The following is an 11,508-nucleotide window of genomic DNA, read 5'->3' as shown; positions in this document are numbered from 1 at the left end:
TTGTCTCGGCACTTGAACTTGCTGCAATTGAGCTTTTCCCAGCTGGTTCATTGTTGTTGTTAACTCTGCTATTGCCTGGCCATGATCATGGAGCTCTTTATGTAGGTGAATGACTGTGGGGTCACCCTGTGGCACATTAGCTCGACTTTGCCAAGCTGAGGAAGTATCTGCCATCTCATCTAATATCTCACACGCCTCAGCATAAGGTGTGTTCATAAAATTTCCCCCTGCTAGCTGGTTCACCACACACTGACTGGTCGTGTTAATGCCACAGTAGAAAGTCTGCTGGATCATTTCTTCGGTCATGTCATTATTCGGACATTCTTTCACCATTGTCCGATACCTTTCCCAGATTTCATGAAGTGGTTCATTAGGTTCCTGTTTGAAGGCCAAGATCTCATCTCTCAAAGTCGCCATATGCCCCGGCGAGAAAAACTTAGCTATAAACTTGTCCGCCAACTCATCCCATGTATGGATGGAATGGTTGGGAAGTCTTTCGAGCCAGTCCAAAGCTTTCCCTCGAAGTGAAAAAGGGAACAATCTCAATCTTAATGCATCCTCCGACACATTCGTCTGCTTGTTTCCCCAACAGGTATCCACAAAGCCTTTAAGATGTTTATATGCATTCTGATGGGGAGCGCCTGTGAAATACCCTCGCTGCTCCAATAAAGTCAACATCACATTTGTAATTTGAAAATTGCCCGCCCGGATCCGGGGTGGGACAATTGCACTTGCGTATCCTTCATTTGGAAGCACCCGAGGAACGACTCTTGGAGGTGGCGGGGGAGGTTCTGAAATATTTTCATTGGCCTGGCGGCCTCTTCTTTGTCCTTGAGGTACTAGAGGCAAATTATCTTCACCATTATCATCTACCTCCTCCCCAGGGATAACGTTTCCAAGAGGATCATTGTTTGCCATTTTGTACCTGAATTGATTACTTACACAAGTTAGTAAAATAGAAGGAAAGAAAAATAATACACAAAACTAGTTAGATAGATAGCCAAAACCGTTTAGCTCCCCGGCAACGGCGCCAAAAAGTGATCGGCTCCAACCCTATACCACTATAGAATGGCAAGAGTAGTCGATGCAGCTTTTACCCGAAAGGTCGGGATCGAATCCACAGAGAGCTAAGAAAAGGTTTGGAGTTGGGTTCCTATCTAATCTAGCAATGTGCAATGTTCTTAATTGCACTTTCAATTATTCTTTGTTTGTTCAATATTCTAATTTAATACTAATGATGCAGGAAATTAAACTAAGTATGATATATTTTTATGGGGTTTTCTTAATTGGTAGAAAGGCACTAGGGAAGTGAGTTACTCCTAGGTGAGTATCTAACGGAATCTAAAACTTAAGGCAAATTTGTTATCGTTGGGATCATGATATAGCCATTGCACGTAACTACTCACTTTATACCTCTCGGTAGTTTGAGTGACTTTGCCCTAATTGGCTTTCTGAAGCCCAATTGGGTGTTCAAACAATGCAAGCAAAATTGGCTCAAGTAGGGTATTACTATCTCTAGGTTTAACCCTTTAATTGGGGCTATCAATCTCTTGAATGCACCCCTATTCCTTGTTGGCCTGAATTTCCTAGACTTAGTCTCTCTTTCTCAAGAAGAGCCTAAGTCAAAAAGGAACAAATCAGTGTTTGCAACCACCAGTTCAACATTTAAAGCATAAATCAAGTCAAATATCATTCACCCATAAACATTTAAGCCCTAAAATTGAAGACCCATTAAATACCCACACTAGGGTTGAGCCACAATCCTAGCTAATGGGTTTAGCTACTCATAATCAAAGAAGAAATCATAGATTGAGATGAAATATAATCCATAAAAAGTAATTACAAGATTAAAATCTAAGATTAATTACTAAAGATGTTCTAAAATTACTCAAAAAGGTAAAAGGAGGCGGTTAACGTGCTCTCTAAAAAACAGATAACCTAAAAATCTGAAAAAGAACTATTTATACATAGCTAAATTTTCCAGACAGAAATGCCCCTACAGAGGTTCCACTGACAGCAGAAAATGGACCGCTGCAGTGCTATGACTACACGGCTGCGCAAAATCAAGCGCGGACTGCGGTCTTCAACTTTTAGCTTCACTTTTGGTTCTTTGAATCTGGCTTCCGCTGAGGGCGATAAAATGACCGCAGCCGCGCAAAAGCCACCACTGCCGCGCAATTTCACCACGGTCAGCGGTAACTTGTTAACCCCACAATTACAGCTCTCTAAACCTTGCCACCGCTGAGAGCGAAGTCAAGATCGCCTCAGCGGTGGACCCTCCGCGTTTGTGGTGGTTTCTTCGCTGTCAGCGCTCTTTTGACCCAGCTTTTGAACTTGTGCAGATTTCACTCCTTTTTGAGCTGGTTATGACTTCCTTGTCTCTTTTTGACCAAACACTACAAACAAGCACAATAAGTTAGCTTTCGTGTATACTTGTACACACTTTTAATTCAAAAATTAAGCAAAAAGGAGCATAAAATAGGCTAGAATCCCTAATTATCAAGGGCCCAGGTCCGCGTCACAAGGAAAGACCTCATCATCTTCGTCGATGAGGTAAAACAAGGGAGGAGCGGGCGCAACAGCTGCATGGAGGTGGAAGGCGTGGCGAATATTCTCCTCCTGAACAAGGGCACAAATGCCTGTTCCTTATTGTAGCCCCCCTGACCGAACTAAGAAAAAAGTGTAAAGGATGAGTTCGACGGTACAAACCAATACGAGTAAGATAACGCCCAGAAGAAGGAGATTACCTGTCGGGGGGAGGGCCGGTTTGAACTTCTGAAAGAAGCTCGACCACTCATGAATCCCCACGGTGCAGGGGAGAACCTGCCTAACCTAGTTAGTGAGATGTGTCACCAACTGAAGAGGTCGACTAGTGGCTGTAGAAAAAGAAGGATTATTCAATCATCTTGGAAGGACCAAAGTATATGAAAAAGTAGTAGCAAAAGTGCGATTACTTACGAGTAGGGTTCCAAGCCTCAGGAAATCCTGTAGCATCAGCCACAACGGCCTCAGTCTTGAGAAAGAAATAGTCGATCCAGAATTGTTGACTACCTTTATCGTCCATCTTCACCACCAAACATTTGCCCCTACTATGTTGATGGTTCAACATCGTTCCTCGGTAGAAACTGGGCGCAAACAAATACACCAAGTGTTGCACCGTTACCTTGACCCCGGCCAGTTCGACAAACTTCAATAGCATTTTGATCACTTTGTAAACATATGGGGCAAGCTGAGTGCTCAAACGCCGTAATGGAGGCAAAATTCCTCCACCGACGGAAGGAGGGGGAACGAGTAGCCGATGGCGAATACGTAGGCATAAAGAGCACAATACCCAATTCGGTGAACATGCACTTCGTCCTCACCGGCGGGGATTAACTCTACGTTGTCGGGGAGACCAAACTTCGCTTTGAATTCAGGCAAGCGCCTATAACTCATCAACGATTGAAATTTTCCTATCATCACTTCTAGCGTCCGTCGAAAATCAGATTTATCGTCAAGATTGTGCGGAATTATCTCCTCCACTGAAGGGAGAACCTCCTTCTCAGCAGCGGCGACAGTGTCTTCCTTGTAGACGGAAAATATAACAGACAAGGGAATGAGGTGGTTATCCTTATTAACATTAGAGTGAAGACTCGACATAACTATGAAATTTGTGGAAAGCTGGGATATGGAAGATGAGAGTATGAAGAAAAGATGCAACTCAGAATGCGAAGAATCTTCGGGTATCATAAGCTAGAAAAGATTCTGCAAAACGAAGATAGTTCTAAAGAAAGTGAAACTTAAATAAGGAGGCACAATCCCTATTTACAAAGATGAAGGCACCAAACCCAAAATGCTCCATCATAATTGTCACTAGAATCAAAATGGTAGAGCCAATCAAGGGCCGCGCTTGAAGCGACACGACATGTTGGGAATCAGCGTCATCATGACGAATGGCATCATGGCGTCATATCTCTCTTTGGCAAGATGGTTCCATTAAATCACCCAAAAAATTTAATATTTGAGATATGCGGTCTGCGGAGTACCACGCCGCATGTACTTTACAACGAACACAACTACTGTTATCCGCTTATTGAACTCTCCCACGAGGATAACCTGAACAAGCGGAGGGACTAACTGTATGGGTTAAAAATTATCATAAACATATGTGGGCCATGTCAACATTAAGCAAGCCTTCGAAGGCTGCCACGTGTTGCCAATAGGACGTAATAATTTGGTCTTAGAAGGTCAACATCATGGAAGAAACAATATGTCGTTGACGAGGTCGAGGTTGCTCGATAGAGGGCGAAGACGAGCACGAGCACTTCCTTTATTAAAGCAGTAACGGCTAGTTTTAGGAATATGGTTTCTCAGTGAATATTCCTCCCACTTGTACTATTTAGGGTTTTTTGGCTCATGTACCCTTATAAAAAGAAGGATATGTAGTTATAGAAGGGAAGAGACACTCATTGTAAGAAATAATGCATTGACATTCTCTGAAGATTCTTACTTTGTCATACACATGCAAAAGTTCACCTTTTTCTCAGATTCTTATCTATCTTTTCTCCCACGATCCAAGGAGGATCCGAATATTCAAAGGCTTATCATTATCCATCCTTGTCAGAAGAAACATTAGGAAATCATCCCCTTTTTCTAGTGATCCACGTCCGCTTATTTACATCAATGTCATTTATTGTTATTTATTTCTATTTATTGCTATCTTACATATTCTTGGATCATTGTTTATAGCATTATTGTTATCACTTATTGCTGCTCAAATAACGCGCGTGAGATCTTACCGCAAAACATTTGGTCTAACTTTTGGGTATTAATATTGGCTAAATAATCCAACTTTATTATAAAATTCGATTGTATAAGTCTAGATCTAAATTTTGTGTCATACAATGGGGTCGTCTGTCTGATATTTTTTGACTGCTATAGCAAAATTTGGCCATACTAACGTCATAATAAAATGATGTTATAAAGATTGATTGTTATAGAGAATTTTGACTCTACTAAAAATCAAATAATAGAGATTATTTCGAGAAAGGAAGAAGAGAAGAAGGAATGCCACATTATGTTTAAACCTGAACCCAAATGCATGAAACGAATAAAGGATCTTAAAGGAATATATATTGACTAGAAAACTAGTTAATTGTGTTTATTGGGGAGGTCAGTTCCAGCAAGAAAATGCATGACAAGTGAAAGGGATCTAGCTGCCTCATAACTTGGTACTTGATGTCCTGCTCCTCGTACTGTTGCAAAAGTCATGTCTCCTTTATATACTTGTGTATACCCACCAACCTACATTTTAAACAACTCATCAAATAAGATTAGTTTAAAAGTAATGGTCGTGTTTTTTTCTAACTTCAATGAAATAGTGTCTAAACAGGGATATATATATAGCATATTCATAGTCCTATATATTAAAATTGAAACGAATTTAGAGGCTAATAATATGATTACCTCTGCACTGAGGTACCAGGGGTGCCACGCAGTTTTGATACGAAGCTTCATTATCTTAATTGAATTCTTGGTTGAAGTAACAGGCACTCTTCCATCAGTGTCACCGCTGCATTTTTTTTCAAAATATAAGAAAGTTCTAGTTACTAAATGACGAAAAAAATAAGATGATGATATAAACAAAAAAGAAAAAATAAGAAGCCAAACTAAAGAAAATGGTAATTAAGGTGGTCACCTGAATATCCACACTCGAATTCCATTTGCCATAAACTCTCTGAGAAGAGGAATAATGGTTGATGGGCTGTCTGTCCAATTTGTTAGGACATCACTGCATTTTTTGAAGATAGTTTCAGTTTGATTAATTCCTAAAGCATATTTAATTAATTGGAATCAATAACTTTAAATAAGAACATTTAGATCAGCGGTAAATTTATATTATTTTAACAAACAAGAATATGCATAAGCCGCTAACAGCTTGTTTGGATGGTTGTTACATATCTTCATAATGTATCATATCATATCATATTGTATTGTATTGTACTGTATCGTTTGATAAAAACAAACATTTTTTAAAGTGAGCACCGAAACCATCTAGTCAAGTTCACATCTCGGTTATCAAGTCAACAACCGAGACAAACAAGAATATTTTTATTAAGTAATGTTTGTCATTAACACGATTCCCTTTCATAATTATAAAACTTTGCATATCAGTTTTTCTTTTTTGATGGTATCCGCACCAATTTGAGGTACTTCAACTATTCCACTAGATACCTTGCCACCAGAACTAAGGTTTAGGGGCAATTTTAAAGTAATTGAAGAAGGAATGTGGAGAAATAAACTCATACTTGCGTAATAGACTTCCAATGCGTTCTATTATTCATCTTATTATGCTTCTAATTTGCATTATTTTTTTACTTAAACGACATATTTTCTAGAACTAAAGGAGTATATAAGTAGATAAACATGGCTAAAATTCTTTGAAAATACCTGCATGGCTGCCAATTTGAATATTTAATGTTGGTGACATTGGCATGGAGAGCATTCTGAACATCAGGCCTATTCATGTAGGCAATTGTGTAATAGTCACTACATGGATCGATCACTAACTGCATTGAATTGTAAATAATAATATCAATAATAAGTAAGTACATTATGAGTAACTTCATTTTGAAGGTAAATTATAACCTACTATAACAAGTCATATTACATTGACCACTGTAAAAATCCCATACATTGTCAGTGGATTAATATAACCTAAATCCATTATTTAATTCCCTTTTCATGCTATAAATTGCCTAGTTAAATTTAAGTAAACAAAAGCTTTCTTCAAAATTATAACTTACAGAAGGCTTCTTGGGCTTGGCAGTGAGGTTGGTATTATGGCAGAGTGGAGCATATATGTTGTAGATATCAATGGGATCAGTATTATATTCAGCTTTACTTCCTGCCAATTTGCACTCGTCTGATTCTGAACTCTCTGTGAACTTGCATTGTTTCTGGATTTGAGCTTCAAGTTCATCAGAAATCAGGGCATGACTTGCAAAATATTCATACATTCCTCTCGTATCCGTCTCATCATTAATCACTGCATTACCAATCTGCCGAGGAGAATTAAGTACTTAATTAGAATCAAGTTAAACCTAATGACATAATTAGAAAATTTCTACTTAGGAGTAATTATATAATGAAACAGTAATTGAAAGTTGTGAAAGTCGAGAAAAAATTTATGAAAATATATCATGTTGACAATAAAACATTTTGTGAATAAATGATAATTAACTTCATACTGTCAATATCTAAACATTTATATTGGGACTATTCATACTTCACTACTATTACTTAACAACCATAATACTTATTCAATCTTTTTACTTAGCACACAAATATTAAGTGTAGCTAAGCAGTTTACAGCTGTATGATCTGTAATCATTTTAACTTAAAGTTCTTTGACATGCAGTTTATGGTAAAATATATCTTTAGGAAGCAACCATTCTGTGATCTGTCCAAGCTAACTGTTATTGGTAATAAACATTTTTTTAATAGACTAAGCAACAGAAAAGAGTTGTTATGTCATTGTCTTTGTGAGCTTTAGCAAGCAAACTTCATAGTTTTTTTACAATTTGTTTTTGTTAATTCCATTTACTCGTTGAATATGGTAGTTTGGCCTGCTATTCTTCTTTTCCCACTTCAAATTAAATGACCTAATTCGACTTCCTTGCTTAGATTAACCAACTTAATTTCAAAATTATTCTTACCAAAAGTTCTTTACTTATGAGAAATAATAGGAGCAGAGCTCCAAAAAAAAATATATTATATTATCACTATGATCAGATATTTTAGAAGATTGATGGTCAGATTATATCTTAACAATCAAAACTAGCTTACTCCTAACTTGAGACAAAAGCAGTGAATTTTATACCTTGAATCTCATATCAATCCATATGTTATGTAAAAGGGCAGTCCAATGCACTAAGCTTCTGCTATGCGTGCGGGGTCCTTGAATCCCATATGTTATGTAATTCCCAATATATGTGTGTGTGTGAATTTCTTTAGATAAAATGGCTATTGGATAAACTAATATTGTGGAGCCTGTTACATGTGATGCTACCTTGGCCATTGCTGTCAAAGAACAAAAATATGGCCATGCGGAATAATATGGCCATGTGATTGATGCTAACTTCTTCATGTGCTCTAACTCCTAACAAGAGTTGTCCTCATCTCTGAAACTTCCATACTCTTGTAATTTTTTCCAAATCTCAATTATTACTCCATGTTCAGATAAAAAAATATTCTTTTTTAGTAAGATCCAAATCTAGCTAATTTAATATATTTCACCACAAAGACAAAAAAAAAAAATTAAAAAAAACATATACAAAGGTTATATAATTATATGGAATTAAATTTGAGAAGAATTAAGAGACTGACCAAGATTCCTTTAAGATTAATGATAGTCTTGTTTGCCTTGTTGTTGTGATATAGAATGGTATGTGCCAATTGGGGTACATAATGACCAGCATAACTCTCTCCAGATATGTAAAAATCTCTATCTTTGTATTCAGGAAATCTTTCCAGCCAATTTACTAAGAACTTATAATTATCTTTAGCTGTTTTTCTATCTCCACCAATCTTAACATCAGATGATGTGTTAGAGTAGGAAAAACCTACTCCTGCTGGAGACTCCAAGAATAACACATTGGCAGCTAATAATATTCCCAAAAAAAAAAAAAGAATTACTAGTTAGAGAGATAATAATAATAATAATAATAATAATAATAATAATAATAATAATAATAATAATAATAATAATAATAATAATAAATATAATCTTTAATCCTGTTGAGTGAAAAAGAAAACAATTTTGAAATTTACCATGGTTCCATGCAAATTTATTTTTGTGAAGTGTTTTGCCATCACTGTTTACTCTAAATGGTCCAAGTTCTTGAAAGGCTCCATATGCAAGAGAAGAACATCCTGGACCTGTCAAAAAAGATAATGTTTGATCAAACAAGAAAACAATATAAACCCATATTGTCTGAAATTAAAGATAATAAAATAAAGATTTTTACGCTATTAAACTATTGTAACATATGATAATAGGTTAGTACCATTTGTATTATATTACAAACTAATGCTTGTCATAGAGATTTATCTCTAATTACCTTATAATTGAACTGAATGTGTAAAGCATATAACTTAAACACAAAATTGAAGGGGGGTGGGGGGTAGGGGAGAAAAAACTTGGTATACTATATTTCGATTCAATGCGAGGATGACAGATTTAGACATCGTAACATTATTGATAGATAAGTAATAACTTCATATTTGAGTTTTAGATTAATTAATTAGGAGTTTAAGTTTTATATAGCAATTGTGGATAACATTAATTTCTACCATAAACTTAACTGATAACCTAGTAAAAATAATAACTAATGCTAATCACGTTAATTAGCACTAGTAGTGTAAAAATATTAACACTGTATATTACTAGTATGTAGTTAGTAAATACTTAGATTATTTACCTCCATTAAGCCAAAGAAGAAGAGGCAAAGAGTCCTTAGAACGTTGAGCTTCAACAAAGTAATAATAAAAAGCTCTTCCAGCAGATTCATCAACTGTAACATATCCACCATACTGCTCAAACCTTACTGGAGGTTGGCCAGGAAGTTTCTGAATCTTGTCATTCTCCTTTTGAGGAACCACGGTTTTTTTATTATGAAGATATTTGAGATCTTGATCATCAAAATCATGAGTAAAATGGCTTTTGTCAATGTTGGAATTGTGGCTAAACTTAGCCTTGTAAAATTGGCCAAGGGCTTCACTTTGTGTCTTGACTCCAAAGATTTGTGTTACACTACTGCTTGAAAGAAAGAGAGTCAATAAAAGAAGAAGAGAAGTAGTGGACTTGAATGTCTCCATTAGAAAGATCCACTACTTGTTTTTTTGAGTGTAGAAAAGAGAGGAGCCTTTATTGGGTTTTATATATCATTGAGTAAAAGGATGGGACCTTTTGTTTTATGTACGGAAATCTCAACAGAAGAAACAACCAGGAATGGATCATTTAATCCAATAATTAAAGATAGAATGTTTATCCTAAAAGAAATTTGAATAGGGTTAGACCGGATATAAAAATGGAAAAGGACGATAAATTAAAGTGAGAGTTTTTTTTATATATACAATAAGATAAATCTATATTATAAATATTAATTGATAACCTAGTAAAAACCTTATATTTAATCTGCTAGTTGGAACTGTCACACTATATAACGTAAAGTCTGTTTATTAATCCTTGCAATTTCAAGCTGTAAATTATTAATTACACAAGCATCTGATTATCAATCCATCTTCCCATTTTTCATTTATTTTGCTAAAACCCTATTATCTCTTGTCATTAGTAAGATATTACTTATCGTGTAAACTTGATAATATTTTCTGTCTTTGGGATGCAAATTACTCCTTTTAACATTTCCTTGTGTAATTTAATAAAGCAAAATATATTATTTGGTGAGATGGCGTCAGCAAAGGAAATAAGTGTCGTGTTGTGTGTGTGTGTGTAAAAGGTATGGGTGGTGTAGAGGAAAAGTAGTACTATTAAAAAAGAATTGCGAATAGTAGAATACGGAGGTGGTTAGGATACCATTCGTTAGAGTTTGTTTCAAAAGATGATTCCTTTTCAAATTTTGGTTGAGTTTGTTTTGACAGGGAGAGGACTGGATTATATCCTTGAAAGGGAAATGTAAAAAAAAAATAAGGATAACAAACCCAAATGAATGTAGACACCATAAAAGGAGAGCTACATCAAAAACAAAAATTGATCTGTCATTGGCTGGATAATTTTTGTCTTCCTCTGCTCTATAAAAACATCAATAATTGGTTTTGGTCCCTTCAAAATTATTTGTGCAAGAGAAACCAAAATTGGCTTCATTATTTTGGTAGAATAATGCTTCTATAATTTAACTTCGTTGTCAATTTATATGAATTTTCTTCTTTCTTTCATTATCGAAAAAATTAGTTGGACTGGCCACTTTTCGTGGCAGCTACTAGAGTTCAATTATATTTTAAATTGTAATGGTAAAGTAGTCACTTATCCAATTAAATTGACATGTTTCCCCCAACTAAAACACGGAACAGAATTCCAGTACTGGATTTCGAAACTTTGACAAGCGGAACTCCAATAAACTATGCTGATATTCAAAAAATTGCTCAAATTTCAAATCTAGGAATGATTCTTAGTTTTTGAACCTTTACTATTGCAAAATTCAAGAACTATTCCTGATTTTTGGACTTTAACTAGTGCAAAATTTAGGAAAAATTCCTAATTTTTGAATTCATAGCGTACTTCAGCAATTTTGAAAATTCAAACTTCATGAACGATGCCTAGTTTTAAATCTTTACTTGTGCAAAATTCAAAAAAATCCATGAACAATTCATGGTTTTTGAAGTCACATTATACTTTAGCAATTTTTAACCTTTAAATAAAAAAGCCATAGAAATTATCATATTTTGAACTTTTTTTTTTAGTAACAAACTTTTTTATTAATCACCAGTATAAATCTTTACAAAACCATA

General features: G+C 35.4%; 1 protein-coding gene across 1 annotated transcript; it reads right to left on the bottom strand.

The window, feature by feature from the left end:
- Positions 1 to 4,955: 4,955 nt before the first annotated feature.
- LOC109242581 (serine carboxypeptidase-like 40) lies at positions 4,956 to 9,919 on the bottom strand. The gene is made up of 8 exons (XM_019409422.1): positions 9,462 to 9,919; positions 8,812 to 8,919; positions 8,368 to 8,642; positions 6,786 to 7,040; positions 6,430 to 6,548; positions 5,678 to 5,770; positions 5,446 to 5,551; positions 4,956 to 5,283 (listed from the first exon to the last, which is right to left on the bottom strand). The coding sequence occupies exons 1-8, from the start codon at positions 9,856 to 9,858 to the stop codon at positions 5,131 to 5,133; spliced, it is 1,506 nt and encodes a 501-aa protein (XP_019264967.1). The 5' UTR covers positions 9,859 to 9,919; the 3' UTR covers positions 4,956 to 5,130.
- Between the last annotated feature and the right edge of the window lie 1,589 nt (positions 9,920 to 11,508).

Source organism: Nicotiana attenuata, unplaced genomic scaffold, assembly GCF_001879085.1.
Source record: "Nicotiana attenuata strain UT unplaced genomic scaffold, NIATTr2, whole genome shotgun sequence".
Lineage (NCBI taxonomy): Eukaryota > Viridiplantae > Streptophyta > Magnoliopsida > Solanales > Solanaceae > Nicotiana > Nicotiana attenuata.
The sequence above is the reverse complement of the archived record's forward strand: the minus strand, read 5'-3'. Positions and strand labels throughout refer to the sequence as shown.

Bases quoted from the DNA above. Each gene is read 5' to 3' on its own strand.
- LOC109242581 (XM_019409422.1), bottom strand. From the start codon at position 9,858: ATGGAGACATTCAAGTCCACTACTTCTCTTCTTCTTTTATTGACTCTC. The intron at 5,771-6,429 runs GTATTTTCAAAG...CAAAAAATGCAG, and splicing joins TCAAATTGGCAGCCATGCAG to TGATGTCCTAACAAATTGGA. The intron at 5,284-5,445 runs GTAATCATATTA...TTTAAAATGTAG, and splicing joins CCTGGTACCTCAGTGCAGAG to GTTGGTGGGTATACACAAGT.